General features: G+C 42.7%; 2 protein-coding genes across 5 annotated transcripts in view; one reads left to right on the top strand and one right to left on the bottom strand.

Moving 5' to 3' along the window:
- SPNS3 (sphingolipid transporter 3 (putative)) overlaps positions 1-8,904 on the bottom strand; it is a 33,018-nt gene extending 24,114 nt beyond the window's left edge. For 2 of the 4 annotated variants that reach the window (XM_029961351.1, XM_029961350.1), the window contains exon 1: positions 1,449-1,765. In XM_029961351.1, coding sequence (XP_029817211.1) covers positions 1,449-1,656 — 208 coding nt within the window. In that variant the 5' untranslated portion in view covers positions 1,657-1,765. Of the gene's footprint in view, positions 1-1,448; positions 1,766-4,782; positions 5,017-7,066; positions 7,224-8,292 lie in introns of those variants that run through there. The other 2 variants (XM_029961353.1, XM_029961352.1) reach the window with 2 other exon arrangements.
- A 1,711-nt stretch (positions 8,905-10,615) lies between these two features.
- Positions 10,616-16,737, top strand: part of UBE2G1 (ubiquitin conjugating enzyme E2 G1) — a 31,633-nt gene continuing 25,511 nt past the window's right edge. The window contains exon 1 of the mRNA XM_018076517.2: positions 10,616-10,715. Coding sequence (XP_017932006.1) covers positions 10,616-10,715 — 100 coding nt within the window. The remainder of the gene's footprint in view (positions 10,716-16,737) is intronic.

Consider the following 16,737-nt stretch of genomic DNA (forward strand, 5'->3'; position numbering starts at 1 on the left):
CTGCATGGACAGCCAAACTCAAAAGTACTGCTGGAAGAATTCTGCAGTGACATTGAATTCTAGGAGATGAACAGTCTGGTGCTGGGGTATAAACTGCAGTTTACAGATGGCCCCCATGGCCCAGGAGGTCACAGAACTAACTAAAAAGTGGTTTAGTCATCTCATGTAATTAAAGGACATGTTTCAAAGGCCTGGCCTCTGCTCTTGAAGGTACCTTGCTCACAAGAGCATGCTGGGGAAATTTTAAGCTCCTGGCACATACAAAGACTAGTTCAAAGCCTGGAATGAGCCAAATGACTGCTTGCACTTAACCCTTCCAAGTGCATCCCCTCCACACATCCCAGCTCTTGCCTGAAGATGTTTTCATCCACTCCTACCCACTTCCTTCCCTCTTACTGGTGTGGTTAAGAAGTACTCAAAATAAAAAGCTCAAACTCCTAAACCCCCTATCCTCTCCATTTTGAAAGATACTGACTGAGTGTCTTGAATTTCTGAACGGTCTAAGTAGTAGAATAATTACTTTATGAACTGTCACTAGTTATTCATTCCAAATTTAACAACTTGTGTTTTTTCCAGGTTTTAAAATATTTCTGATTTCCAGACCACTCAGAAGTAACACATAGCAAGCTCACAACAAGTGTTTCCTACTAAGCCAGATCCCTGGCAGCATGGGAGATCCTTAGCAGTGATTCTAAAGAGAAGAATTTACACAGACCACAGTTTACATTGTGAGAAAAAACCCACAGATTCCCCACCAGTTTACTAGAAGCAACTCTTTGTTGTTCACCACTAGGGAAAAAAAAAAGTTAAAAAATCACATTTTGGAGGAAGGAGATTATTTTTTAGACAAGTTGTATATTTGGTAGGGGATGCTTAGGGAAGTGGGTCTCTGTTCTCTTTACACAATCATGTTACTCCTCATTGCAGGAAGCACACGATTGCCAGCAGCTCACGAGGAAGTTAAGAAAGCCAAAAGTTAACAGAGTTATCTTTTATTGGCACAAAGATAATATAGTTCTTGAACTTTTAATGGAGGGAATGGCATCAGTATTCTCCAGATAAAGGAGTGCCATATGGGATCTACCAGATCCAAAGAAGGCCTGGTAAACTGCTCTACACAGTAAAGGGAAGTTCCTTAGTCAATCTTCTGTAGAGCCCAGACACAAAAATAGACTTTGCTAAAGTCTGTTTATAAGAGATTTAGATTGTAAAATATTATATGACCCTTATAAATAATCTACAAATCATTATTAACTAATACATTATTCCTAGGTGCTTCCAGATTTATAACTGGAAGTTTTATTAAGAGTATGATTGACAGGCTAAGGCAGATAAGTGAGGAAAAATTAAAAGACATAAAGCATATTATTACGTTAGAAACATTTGTAAAGTAGAGCTGTTGAGAACTTACATTTCTTTTTCCTTAGAGGAAGAAAAGAGGCTCTCACCTGGCACAATGAACCAATCCATGAAATTTATTAAATTCCCAAAGCACAGCACAGCAACTACCAGGCAATCCCTCACTGCGGGGCTGTTCCTTGGTGCAGGCACAGCTGGGCATCGTGTCCCACCTCCTGCAGCAGCTCCGTAGTTCTGTCCCTCCAGCAGTGCCTGGAGCTGCAATCCTGTGTCCTCATGTGCACAGGGGGGCTGCATGTTGCCCTCACCCAGCAGGGATGGTGAAGTGTTTCCCCCGTGCACCGACCCACACACCAGTTTTGTGTGGGGCTTTGAGGAACTTCAATCACTACGGTCATTTCCGGCCCTCGGAGCTCAAATGAAATGTTCCTGCAGGCAGAAGAACTTATGAAGAAAGGAGCTGCAGTCCTGTGCTTTTGCAGAGGTGCTGAAGAGCAATGCCTTGAAGACAAGGCAAAGTAAATGTAAACAAAAGCCAAGTAACCTGTTGTGCACCTGAGCAATGAAAGTGCACAACTCTGCAGTGATCTCACAGGAACTGCACGTGCAGAAATAACTATAACCTTTTTTAAGTTCTCAGTGAGTTGACAGAGCTAAAACCAGTCTTTCTAGAGAAGAGAGAGAAAGAAATAAAGGGATGCTTGTTTGCTAGACCAGGTACCTGGGTTTTGACTTGAGCTCTCCTTTACCACACACTTGTGCAACTCTGGACAAGTCCTTTGCTTTCTCTGCACCTGATTCTCACCATCCACAACCCCTGGCCTTTAAAATAGAGCTCTGGAGCCTTGGCCCTGCCACCTGACCAGTTATCACCCATGTGCTTTGCACTGGCCACATCTATCCCCAGAACAAAATCCTTCCCAGTAAGTTCCTGAATTTTTAGGTCAAATCAGCAGCAGGCTCATACTCCAGACTAAGTGCTGGGTTCTGTTTGGTATTTTTAGGGGGGAATACAAAACAAAACCAACATCAACCTAGAATGCTCCAGTAAGCAGAGAAAGGGAGATGGAAACCAACACTTTTCCTCACCCCTGCTGGAACTGTGCACATTCCACAGTTCTGAATCGTGCAAAGGGATTTTTTTTCCCCTTACTCCCCTCAAAAACAAGTCCAAAAAGTGAAGAACAGAGGGCACAGGAGGGTGTTCTTGTCCTTTTGGTGCATGTAGGTACCTTTATTTGCTGCCTTTCTTCTGGCCACTCACATTTATTAAAGTGTTCAGTCACGTGTCTTTTGAGCCATTTTGTGGATTACCAACTTGAGAAAGTAATTTATTTTTTGCACCCTGTTAAAAAAGTTTAAAGTGAAAATTAACAGTAAACTCTAAGAGTTTAAGAGTGAGGCAGCTAATTGGAATGAGTACTGCTTATGGTTCATGACTTAGGCATGAAGACAAGACTCTGTGGTTGGGGCTTTTTTAAGAACCATGTATTTCACACTTTGGACTAAACTGAAAAGCAAAATAGCACTTACTATTCTGGGCCATTTTGTAAATCCAGACCCCTTTGCTTCTGTGAGTTTAACAGTGCAGTATTTCATTCTATCTTCATTTTGCGAAGGTCTGGTTCTTCATGAACCAGAAGGCAACTTTAATTTAATCATGGGTAAGTCAATATTACTTTTATTTCAAGAGGATTTTTTTTTTATTTTAACATCTTAGCTCTCAACCTTTTAAGGGAGGATTTAGATGCAGATCATGGGCATCTTTCCCCACTCCTGCTCAAGGGAGCTCCATGTAAGTCAGCTTGTGTCTGAAAACATTTCAGTGTTCTGCTTGCTACTGGGAACCAATCTGTGCTCTGTGCAATACTATCACTACTACCTTTTTCTCTGCTATAGACCCTTCACTGAGTACATGGCATGTTGTCCATGCATCCCACTGCAGCATTAAACCAATGAAGTCAAGAGCTGACTGTGCTTGGGAGCCATAAAGAATCATAGAATATGCCGAGTTGGAAGGGACCCCTCAGGATCAAGTCCAACCCTGCAGAGACCCCCCAAAAATCCCACCCTGTCCCTGAGAGCGTTGTCCAAACACTTACAGAACTCTGTCAGGCTTGGTGCTGTGCCCACTGCCCTGAGGAGCCTGTTCCAGTGCCCGACCACCCCCTGAATAAAACACTTTTTGCTGATATCCAACCTAACCCCCCCGACTCAGTCCCCGCCGTTCCCTCGAGTCCTGTCCCCGCTCCCGAGAGTGAGGAGATCGGTCCCTGCCCCTCCGCTTCCCGTCGTGAGGGTGCCGAAGGATCATGATCCCCCACGAGGACGCTGCATCAGCACAGCTCTGTAGAGATTAAAAACTTTATCTCCACCCGCAGCCGTGGAGAAAAGGCAATCAGAAACACTTATTAAAACCTCCTGCTAAAGTGGCTCTGCCGAGTCCCCGCGGGCTGTGGCGGTGCCGAGGCGCTGCCCGGCGTTGCCGCTCGATGGCGCTCCAAGCCCGGCCTCTCCCGCCTCTCCATCCTTCGGCAGGAATATTTTCCATGCTTGATGCCCAGCCGCATCTCTGAGCCGGCAAGGAAGGGCCTCGCAGGGCGGCTCGTCAGGGTTTAACGCGTACTTTGCGTATGTTAAATGCCTTTTGATTCCAACGGCCTCGGAGTTTCCCAGGCACATCCTATATCGCTCTCAACTGCTGACATTACTGCTAGACATAATGTTTACAGACAGCCAAAAGCAGGTTTCTAACTGTAACTGCTGAGGCAAGAACTCAATTCTGCTCTTTTGAAACACAATTTCCAAATTCTAAATTTTCCAAAGACGCAGTCAGATTAAACAGAAAATGTTCCTCACAAACACCAAACCACCAGTTCTAAACTCCTCTTTAACTTTTTCTTCCCTTTCTGCCCTTCATTAAAGTTTCAATCACTTCCACTTCATGATTTTTATTGCTGTGCTACCTGGCCGCTGGTACCAGTCCTCACATCCCTTTGCATGTCCCTTTCTTCCTTATCTCAGTGTCACCTCCTTCCATCCCCTCTGGGTTTCACTGTTGGATACAAGTCTGCAGTAGTTTCTAAAAGGCCTCTGAGACTTTGCCTCCCTCTGTCAGCTCCTAAAGGCATCATTCCTTGATAACCACCTGCCTTTAACTGCCTGCTTGTTCTGGTCTCCAATCACAATTTTCCTGTTCATCCAAGACAACACTGTGCAAAAAATTCCTGCAAAACTTTGTGACAGTTCACTTCTGCTGTATGGAATACAAAATACCACTACACAATACAAGTCAGCTTTTGTTAGGCAAGATTACAGCTCGTTTCTTTATAGGCAATTATTTATTTTCCTTATTTGTTCCTTTCTATCAGTCAGGCAGTTCCTTTCTCAGAACAAAGTGCAGTGTTTGCCTGCACATCTCACCTGGGGGTGCAATATAAAAATTAGCTTTTCTTCCCTGTTCCACTCCTTCAGAAGCTCCATTCTCTTGGTGGTTCATTTGGGCAGGAGATCTCATGGCTGTGCCATGCAGTTAAACCCTTATGTGCGAGCAGCAAGTCAGAACTTCTTTATTTTCAGGTTTGGCACTAGTCCAACACATTTGGTGATACCCAAACTGGCTGGCTGACACTCAGCAGGCCAACAAATGTGCCATACCTGAAACCCAACAGGAGTGTGTGAGAGCTTCCACTTTTCCCAGAAAGGATTTCCAAGTATTTGCTACAAAATGCCCTTGAATGTATTTATATATCTAAATATCCTTTAATAGTGGGTGCTGCCACATCCATGAACTGCTTTGGAGCTTTGCCAGAGCCTTCCCAGAAAAGTCCACCAGAAGGGGCATTAATAGTGAACCAAGGTGTCAGAAACATATAAATTGAAAATATCTTATTATCCTGATTAACACCAAACCTTTTCTGTACATGCAATGAAAAGAAGCTTATTAAGCCACAGAATAGCAAACAACAACAGTCTGTGAAAGAATTGAATGTGGAAATAATATTCCTTGTTGACTAGATCTTACAATACTGATTTTAGGAAGAAAGAAATAAGTTGCTTTTGGTATCTCTCTGTGCATGACTCACATAGAGAACATAAAGTAACCAAAAGAAAATATATGCTTGTGTGTATTTGCAAGCTTGTATTTAATGGCTGCAATAGGGTTGCAACCAGCAGTATTTAATGGTGACCATATAAGACTGGTCAGTATTTAATGGTGACCATATAAGACTGGCCTGCATTTTGAGGTGTAGGTATTTTTAACCCCTTGTGATAGAAGCAGATTCATAAATCATGAGATTTTGCCATCAACTGAGATATGGATTGCTGCAAAACTTAGAAATTCTAGGGTCTGAAAAGATCAGAAGAGTAAAATTTAACATCATCCTGGTAGACAGACAGCTCGATAAATGCATTTCTGCACCTACCTGAAATATTCCACTCCAAGGAGATCTAAAGACAATGATAGTGACTGCAAAGGAGCTGCAGAGGGACAGAGATTTATGTAAGAGGCTGGGGGGGGTTGAGGTTTGTCGGTGTTGGAACCAGTGCTGGGTTTGAACCCCGTCTGCAGTGCTAAAACCCCGCGTTGGCCTGAGCCGTGAACCCCCGGGCCGCGGGGCTGCAGGGCAGCAGTTTGACTCAAAGCAAGCAGTGACCAAACCGACCCGAGGGCAGCGGCCCGAGCGATGTCACCACGTGTGAAATTCAGCGGGAATTTCGGTTACCGACGATTACAGAGTCAGCGCTTCACCCTCCGCTCATAAAAGATGCTCTTACAAAAGTCCGGGGATGACTCATCTCCCAACGTGTGTATTTTCCTTGCCTTTCGGCTCCAGCCTGATGCACATTTGCCAGGCTGTTCTTGCCTTGGAATGCACAGCCCATCCTGGCTGGGGGAGGGGGGAAACTCGGAGGGAAGTTTGAGAAATTCTGCACCTGTACTTTGTTGAATCTGCTCTATCTCTCTGTGGTGTTTGTGGCCACATTAGTCACGATTAACATTCAGGTAGCAACTGCTAATGACTTCAAATACTGTTAGGAAATACTTAGGATTTTAGAATGACATTTAGTAACTGAATAATCAAGACCAGATTGCCACAGTTTTTCTTCACCTTTGCAGGCAGAACTAAATGTATGAGCCATTATTCAATTTGTGTCTCTTGCCTTTGCCTACATCTCATGGAACAAATATGTAACAAGGGACTCAATCATCCAGACTAACAATCTTTATGAGTTCACTGCACTTCATGAGCAATCTTCTGTTACCAAAAAACTTCAAGAAAACCAACTGGAGCACCTGATTCACTATACACTTAATTGGAAAATATCTGCCTGGAAGATTCTCATTCTGTGAGTTTCAATAAATGCTACATTTTTAGCCACCACATCCTTTTTGCCTCCTTAGCCTGAATTTCCATCTAAAATGCTTCCTTTCACGTTGCCTGGATAATAGCACAAAACACAGTGTGGATCCAGTGGAAATGTACTTTAGCCTTGTGATAGCAGCAAATAAAATGTACACACTCTAAACTATAAAATCTACTTTTTCATTATTACTGACAAATAAGCTATATATAACTTCCTACTTCCTGGAATGCAGATCATGCTTTTGGTTGAGCTGAGAAGCAGGTTCAGACTCTTCTCCTACAGCTTTTAAATTAAGAAACAAACTGCAACTTTATAAAAAATTTCTTGAGGTTCTTACCTAAATAACTCATCTCACAGGTAACATTCTCCTTGGTTGTATCCATATAATTCTGCCCCAAAAGGTATAGCAGAAGAAATTACAGTTCCAGCACATAATCACAGAGCAGCAGAAGATGAACACGCTCCAGTTCTATTAACTGCTCCCTCCTTCTTCTCTGGGAAAGCAAAAAGAAAAGAAAAAAAAACCCTCCTTTGCAAATGAGAACATCCTGCACTAACAGCAGCCAAAGGAGGAAGCTGCACATCACTGCACAGAGTTGCTTCTTGTAGCTGAGATTTGCTCCAGCACAGAGCAGCTCATGGAGGTCAGGAGAACAGAGGCATTAGAGTTACCAGGCCCCAAAGATATGATTTCACTAACCAGCTTATCTGCTTTGGCCTTTACCAGTGTTTTTAGCTCAAGCTTATTTTTATTGGTGTAGCTGATAAGGGAATGTCTCACATTTTAGGATTCTGCTTACTTCTGACACAATTACAGCAGAAAAGGGCTGTGACATCTGCTTGGATTTGGGAAGAAAACTGTGGGATTAAATGTCTCTTTAACCTATGTTTTGACCTTTCTACCACAGTGAAACATTCATCCCCAGAAGAACCATTAGTTGACCACTGCAATCTTCACTTTGATACACCAGAGTCCTCTTAATTAAGATAACAGCATAACAGATAAGGAGTCATTCGTTCTGAGTAATGACAGACAAGTACTGACAGAACAAAAACAGAGGCCTTTCCCTATGAGGCCTCTTTCTTCCCAGCCCTGCTACCTCCAAGCTGAAAGGGAAGACTATTCTGCAAGTGAACACAGTATTTTAATCACTACAGAGAATGTTAAAGTTGGGGTTAACTAAAAAATTGAATAAACACTGATTTAAATTAAAAATAGTCTAATTAAGTATTGAGGATGACTTTACTTCCCAGAAGAGAGTCCTGCACAAGGAGATTTACTGTCGCCCTCAGTGCTTCCAGTAAGGCAAAGTGAGACAATATTCAGCCTTTTGGGAAGGGTAAGTACATGAACTCACTAGAGCCAGGCTTAATTGATAGCACTGGGAAACAAATTCTGCCTGCAACAAAAGAAAAACTTTGTCATTTAGAAGCACTAACCCCAGGATGCTGATGTTTATGACAGCTATTATGTAAATATTTGGAAGTTCTTAAAGTTATGGTGCAATTTAGACAGGGAACTGGGATTAAAATATACCTATACTATCACTGATGGGTACCCACCTCAGGCAGAGGGCAGCTCCCACCCCAAAATCAGAACAAATGCAAGAAGTGACCAGAGTCACTCTTTTCCTGGGCACCTTCTGTTTGATTTTAACCCACTAGAGATAAAGAAGTCTGTACAAACCTTGGCCAGTCAAACATCTGCCTTTGATGAAAAAAAACTCAAAAAATCCATGAACACGGAGCAAAAAAAACGTGAAATGTGGGAAGGATCATCTGTAGTTATACTGGAAATCTGGGAGACAAGGAGTTGGGAAGGATTCCTTGCTCTGCACTTCCTGTGCTAAAACAAAGGCACTTCAAGCCTGTAATTCTAAATCAAATGATACCTGTAAAGGGAGAAAGAAAACAATAAATATTAACACTTCTACAGTTCTGATTCTTGTTAATTAATGCACAAGATGTTTTCAGGCTTCAGGACTTGGTTCTTAAAGCTCTGCTTTCCATGCAATATTCTTTACAAAATTTGCAACTATAGTAATAAAATTACTGTATGAATCCTCCAATAATTACTTAGCAATACTAAAGTAAAAGGATAGAAATTTCACTTCTCTCCATTCGTTCTGTTCACAATTTCCTTCCATTCACTCCTTACATTACCAGAAATTTTACCTGGTCTCAAAAACATGTTCCATATAAAATTGAAAGGTATATGAACAGCCTCTGGCCTTTCTTCCTTTCCTGCCTGGAGTCACGTTGGCATTTGCACACTTTAAACACTTTTGATACAGCATAATAATACAGAATCTCAGGCTGATAATAAAAGAATTTTGTTCTCGTGATTTCAAGAAGCTACTTTTGCTCAAGACAAGTTCAGCACCAGTGGAAGAACTATTATCTCTTTGTTCTTATGAGCCAGCAACCAGCAAAGTCTCTTTTCCATACTTCAAAGCAGCTTTTTGGATGCTTTTTGTATTAGTCGATACTTAGTTTTTAATCATGTTCCCCTGTTATGTAACACTGTTGTCTCAAGCTAAAAATAAGACATAGTAGAAAGTAATACTGATGTAATGCTGTGACCCTTATCAATAGGAGCATTAATATCAACTTCAGCTGGTGCATTTGCTTGGAAAAAAGTGTTATGAGAATTTATTATTGTAAATCCCAAAGTTCAATGAAAGTAAGAAGAGCCTTTGTTTCAAAGCCCAGAATGGTTGTAGGAGTTTAACTGGCTTCTCAAAGTCATGGAAGAACCACAGTCACTCCATTTGCCAAACTGCCAAAAAAATTATTTTCTTTACCTCACAAAAAGGCTTATGTCAACAGAGCATCTTCTGACTTGGTTCATTAAAGTGCTTCCTTAAGAAATAATTTTAAACTACAGAATCAGGCCGGTGTAAATCAGCAAAGTGATTAATCTGTTCAAAAAGCCAAATATAACTGAAGCCACCTGTGTTTTCACTGCCTCCATTCTCCCTTCCCCCTTTCCTCCTCCTCCGAGGAGTTCACAGTCCTGACAGAAAAGCAAACCAGTCCTGCCCAGCCCCACACTGAGCTCAGGCAAACCCAGCACTGCAGGGAGGAGTTACCAGACCCCACAGGTCTGAGCCATCAGCCCTTTTGTCCACCCCTTTTTTCCAGCCACAGCCCTGCCTGGTGCTCCAAAGCCAGGCTTTTCCTTGGGCTCCTGCTAAAATTAAATTTAATGCCAGAGTACCTGTGTATAATATAAGAATTGTGCTTGTATAGTTTTCCAGTAGAGGTAAATATTGTGTTATAACTCTCCAGCCCACTGATGGCTGGATTTACAATACCTTAACCTATTTTGCTTCCTTTATGGGACTAATCCTCATCTAACACCTATAACTGCATCCACACTGAGGGATTTGGCCCTTGAACTGTTGCTTGTGCTCATGTACAGCCCCTGTGCAGGGCATGTTATACCCCCTGCTCTGTTCATCTCGGAATTTCTATCCAAACCCTCCCTGTCTGCAGACAGATTTCCTTCCCTTTTGTGCACTGCACTAATTTTGGGCTCGCAAAGGCACCAGAATGTGTCAGGTACAAATATGAGCATATCTCAAAGAACTGCAAGTTTACTGTTCCAGGAAAAAAATTCACTTTGTTGCCAAGCACTTTCTATACCTCATAATCAACAATTTCCGGCCACAATTTGAGGCAGGAGGCTTCAACTGGGATACATTTTGCAAAACCAGTTTTTAGGATACATTTTGCAAAATGTGGGCAAAAGGAGAGAATTTATCAGTTTAAAAGACAAAACAATTTTTTAAAGTGCAATTCTTTATTTTAAACTGAGTATATCTGTCCTTTTAAAAACAGCCCCATCTAAAATAAAATGTGAAATAAGGGCAGCCCACACGCCATGGAATCCAGCAGCACCGGGTACAGAATATCCCAGGAGCTCGGGCTTGCTGCAGAAATTTCAGAGAAAGTCAAAACACTGAACTGGTGGGTGTTACTGAGTAAGTGGCTGGAAATAGCACAGGAGTGCTGAACCAGCTCCTTCCAGCACAGCTTCACCTGCAGGTGCAGAAAGAAAGCGATTTCTTCATTTCGGTTTATTCAACAAGTTCGTTTTGATGACTGGTTCATTAAGAGATGAGAACTAAACAGGGGTTTGGAAAAGGAACCAGCTTGGTTTTCCCTTTTCCCAACTATGCACCAAATCAAGCTGCAGGATGATGAGCTCTAACCTGTGGGAGGATGAGCTCTGGTAGTATGAATATCTTGGAGGCTGGGGGAGCTAAAACCAAATTTTCATCTCTCATTAATGATCCCTTTGTTCATTTTAACTGAATCTCATCACATGTAACTTAACAGAAGGAATCAGTTAAAAGCTCACAGAATCTCTGAAAGAAAAGGTTTCAAATAATACTTGAACAAAATCAGAACTTTGAATAGATATATGTCCACATATCTTAAATCAATGACTACTCCAGTCCTGCTGACTGTCAAAAAGTAGCATGCTGCCAAGCACAAGGAATCTGCTGACATTTAAGAAAATAATTAAGAATTATAAATGTAAAATAAATCATGTAAATTATGATCTCTTGCTTGCCATTTTAAACCATCAGTGAATTATTTAAATATCTTCTTTAAGCCAACAATAGAAAAAGGAAGAAGTGAAAACAGTATTTTAACTTCTGGCAGCAAATTTACATACAAATAACCATTCTTGAGTATATGTCCTTGTTTTCTTCAAGAAAGAATTCTGATGTTTATTGTCTTCCAGTAACATGCCAGCATTTCAGAAAAGGCAAATCAATTCTGACCTGCCTCCTATTTCACATCCCTGTGTTTGTTCCAAGGATTGAACACTGACACAGCAGTGGATCTCATGACTGCTTTCCATCAGGTATATTAAACTGATTGTAATTAGGTCAGGCTTTGCAGGTTGCAAAGTAAAAATCTCTCACACTCGGTTCTTTAGAAATATAAGCTAGAAAATTGCAATTTTCATTTTGTTTTAACCCTCCCCATCACTATTTTGGCATTCAAGACAGTCTCTCGTCATTCATTTCTGCTGCTTTTGTTTGCAGTTTTATTTTGATGTTGTTTCTCGCTAATAACGAGGGAAGAAGTTCAATTCTGAAGAAATTATGACCATGTTGTGTGAAGTGACCACCTCTCAGGGGTCATTTGACCCTCTGCTGCCATTACTGACCAGGCATGTCTCCATTTCCCAGCTGGGAACACTATCAGTTTAAGTAATAGTTTAAGCTTATACAAATAAAGTTTGGAACAAGGTCATTCTGGTTTACCCAGGTCTTAAACAGCACCTTCCTGCCAAAAGCCTGAGTCAGCACCACCATAAGAATCCATAAGGATTTCCTGCAGTTCCTAAGACTGTTTTAACACAGCCATTCCTGTCAAGGTTGATTCACACCACAAATCTCACCCAAAAGTCCGGCCAAAACACTTTGTCCAGGTGTCAGCCTTCAGTGAACAACTTAGTCCACAGATACATCCCCTCTCCCTGGTTCAAGGAATCACTGTCCATGTTTCATGCCACAGCCAAAACCTTTATCTGTGGTCAGTGACCCAGTGGGAATACTGCTGGATTTGTTAAGGAATGACAGACAGACACATGGAGAGGTTTGAACATTACAGTCATTGTGGTTTCATGTATCAGGGAATGGGAGTCAGGACCAGCTCCTATTTCTGGCTCCAGGGCTTGCTCTGCTATCCTGGGCAAGACAGTTTAGCACCGTGGACTGCCATCCTATTTGGACTCCTAGGGAAGAGGGAGAGCCTTCCCTGCACAGGAGATCCTGGAGGATTAGTGTAAACCCAGCAGGGCTCTGATCTCAGCTGGAGAAGCTGAGCCTTGCTACAATACAAGTCGATACCAATGTTTTCATCGTGCCCTGCACGGAGGCAGGTTCTGAAGAGATGTGTTGAAGCAGCTGCAGCAATTCCTGCCCCAGGCTTCTCTCTGTTTGCCATGCTACTGATTCACTGGTCCAGATTTTTCCAGGAAATCCCGCTCCTTTGCACACACCCCCACTTCCCAGTGAAACATGAGCCCAACGTTTGAGTAACAGTTAAACTTTTGAACCTGTGATGTAGAGGAGTAGCCTTGAACTTAACACAAATACTTGAGGCCAGACTGATGTGTTCAGCCCGGGTTTAGTCCCTGCTTTATTTATAGGTCACAGTGGATTGGGAACAAAACAGCTTTTAGTCCTTGTTATGCTCTTATTCAGGCCAGCAAGGAGCTATGAACTGAACCCAAAATACAGTGAATTGCTGTCTCCTTTTCCTCCCAAATTCTCTCTTCACAAGGAACTTTCAGAGCATTTCTCTTCATGAGACACATTCATGGTACTGGCCATGTTACCCCTGCATACAATACATGAAGAGGTAATTTAGATTTTACTACTCACAAGTAAACTCAGACGAGGCTTATTCAAAAGAGAGACTCCTTAGAGCAAACAACTTACATATCAGTGAATGCACAGCAAAACCAAGTGCAAGGGGGTAGGCTGGAACACAGAACTGCTCAGCAAACTGATCCTATCTCCTGGTGACAATTTGCATCCAGAATATAAGCCCTTAAAAACACTCCCTTTACTGTTAAGAAAACAACTTGTTTGCTAAATATAAACTGTGAGAAACCCAAGCCTGCAAATGCAATAATGGACATAGAAATGGTCCCTGTTTGCCTGACAGGGACTGGTTTTAAGCCTAAAAACTGATACCTCACAGTGCTGCCATTTAGAATGTCTCTTCAGTGACTCCAGCATGTAAAATGAGAGGAACACTGCAGAACATGAGCAGGGAGCTGTGTCTATCTTACCATCAGCTTTTTGAGTTTGCCAAGAAGCTGAAGCAGGGGAGCAGATGATGTTAACAGTGTGAATCCAGCTGGAAGACTCCACTTAACAGAAACTATGTACCAGTGTAATCTGTGATTTGTGTCGTGAGGGAGGAACTGGGGGAGAAAGTCAAAGGAAAGACATCACAGTCAAGCAAAGCAAGATGCTGGATTTGAAACCTTGATCCTTTTTAAGGTGACAGAAAAAGTTCCAGGATTTCCTATTCTAACCATGACATGAATGATTATGATAATATAGCCTTGCCAAAGGAAAAGATTAATGCAAATGGCTGTGAGAGCTGAACAGTCATTAGACAAGAAATGGTCTCAGAAAAAAGAAAGAAATCTAAATTCTTATTGCCCTTCCATTCAGTGCAGAGACGGGAGAGATGGTTGCACAGAGGCTGCATGCCAGAGACAGGAATAAAACAAATTCAAGAAAACACTCTCTCTTATCTTGAGATCTTTTCCTCCAATGTGCTGCATGTTGCCTCAGCAAATGGGAGGACAAGGTGTTTGTGCATAGGCAGTACAGAAAGTAGATATTAACAGAACAGAGGATCACTGCATCCAGCGGGGAAAGGCTTCTCCCTCTTGTCAGACAGCTTGGTGTGTTTAAGGACAGGCAACATGACCTGGGAGCCAACAGAGTTCCTTCTGTGCTGAGGCAGGACAGCTCCATTTTCATGATGGGATTCCACGGAGTCTTTACTGGGGCAAGGAAACACTAAACTCGTTTATGCCCCGGTCACACACCTGCCCTCCCCACTGTGGCCGTGCTGGACATTTTGCAGCTGCACCCAAGGTGATTTCACAGAGCAAGGTTACAGCACTTCAAGCTGCCAATGCTTCCTATAATGAAACAAACTACTTTTATAAACTAGGGTTGAATCTGCTGCCAGAGTAAAGGAATCCAGGTCATTTGTGCCAGCTTAAACCGAATCCTTTCTTTCCCCAACCCACAGCCTTCTGTGTTCCTTACAAGGAAATTCATACACGAGGTGCAGGAGACACAGAAAACTTCCTTTCAGCTGATTGCCACCGAGTGACCTGATGGTGAAGAATTCAGGATGATTTTGATTAACAGAATGTAATAGAAATAGAGTTGTTTCATATAACCTTTCAGTCTTCAGTGCTGTAGTTAGGTCCTCTATTAATAGAACTGTCAGAAAGTGTACTCATGCCTGAACTGACATCAGGTACAGAAAGTTGAGCGAGTGAATTTAGTGCTGGCTTAACTGACATTGTGAAGAAAGCCTACCTTTTATTCCTGAAAGAGAAATACCATCCACAATAGTGTCACTTCCCATCAACACGCCTGAATTCCAATCTGGGTGACTGTCTCTTAGCATAATAAGTTTACAAAATGCACTTGCACGTGATAGCCTTCTATGTTTAAATGGATAGAAGGTTTTTAAGACTGAATGAACCTGACTGGAGCGATAGAAAATACAAATACAAAATGCATTCAGGAATTTGAGTCAGCCTACAAAGGAGAAAGGGTTTCACAAAGACTTTCTTTGGCAAAGAACACCCTTGTGAGATGAATTGTGGCAATGGTATCATACACTGTGGAATGTCTTCTGTCATCCTAGTTTAATCATTGAAAAGGACACAGATTTAATCAGAACTGCAAGAACATCTGGGAATAGTATTCTGATTAATTGTACTAGCACAGTAATGAAACCCTCAGACTTGGACCCTCCAAATTGCAGCATGGGAAATGACTTCAGCAGCGCCAACCAAAAACATCTCTCTCATAGGCTTGTTCTCTTTCCTTCGTTGCAAGTCAAGTTTGGTGTTCACAAACAAAATAAATCCTGTGTAGTAGAAAAAATAAAGAGGGCTGCTTTTGTAAAGGGTTTGAACAGTTTTGTCAAACTGATACAGGATAAATCCCTTGGTAGTAATTTCTTTCTGCAGTAGAGCAGGGAGTTCCCTGCTCTCTGTCACTGGCAATAATGGTTCATCCAATTAGCCAGAAACTGCATTTACTTGAGAACTGAAATGTAAAATTAAGAGAATCCAATAGGATGCTAAAAGACTATGAGAGAGATGCAAAGCAGCCCATATCTTTTATTTTAGAATCTCACACACCTATTTATCACAGTATATTTTTCACAGTCAACACATGAGCATACAGACAATTTGTATTTTTGTCAGACCTCTCCTGGCCGTTTACTTAGTTCTTTGGGATAAATTATCTTAATTTTTAGCTCTTTCCCTAAGCAGTGCCTGTCCTCAGACTTGCAGTCATGTCCCCAAAAAGCCCCTTTTCTGAAGGCATTTGCTGGAGACCCAAACCCAAGCCTAGGTTGTCCTCCAGGGGTACACTAATGCAGGAGAGCCCCTTCACCCTTCACAGGTGTAAGGGTTGATTTAGGCCTTTTATCCCGCTTTTTACCTTTCCTGGGCATATCCTCCTGCTCAAAACTGCCTGTATTTTAGTGGGTTGGCAGCTGTCTGAGGGCTCCAAGGAAAGACCATGGCCAGGGAGCTGTTCTTACTTACTGTCCTGAGGGCAGACGTGTCCAGCCAGTTGTCCCTCTGGAGAATCCCTCTGCCCTCAGAGGTGCCGGCAGAGACAGCCAGGACAGCAGTGTGCTGCTCACAGAATCATAGAAAAATATGTTATGGGTTGGAAAGGACCTTAAAGATCACCTCATTCCAAAACCCTGCCATGGGCAGGGACACCTTCCACTAGCCCAGGTTGCTCCAAGCCCTGTCCAACGTGGCCTTGGACACTTCCAGGGATCCAAGGGCGGCCACAGCTTCTCTGGGCAACCTGTGCCAGGGCCTCACCACCCTCACAGGGGAGAATTTCGTCCTAAAAATGTCTTTCATGAGGACGTGCACAGAATCACAGAATTGTTAGGGTTGGAAGGGACCTCTGGAGAGTCCCAGTCCAACCCCAGGCCAAGGCAGGGTTACCCAGAGCAGGTCACACAGGGACCCGTCCAGGTGAGTTGGAATGTCTCCAGAGAGGGAGACTCCACGACCGCCCTGGGCAGCTGTTCCAGCACTCTGCCACCCTCAACAGAGAGAAGTTCTTCCTCACGTGGAGGTGAAACTTCTTGTGATTTAGTTTACGGCCACAGACGTCCTTCGCGAGGACATTCCCCTCACGAACCGCTCGCCCGCAGACTGGGCTTTAACAGCGGGGGGGG

Source organism: Manacus vitellinus, unplaced genomic scaffold (assembly GCF_001715985.3).
Source record: "Manacus vitellinus isolate BGI_N305 unplaced genomic scaffold, ASM171598v3 scaffold_32_pilon, whole genome shotgun sequence".
Lineage (NCBI taxonomy): Eukaryota > Metazoa > Chordata > Aves > Passeriformes > Pipridae > Manacus > Manacus vitellinus.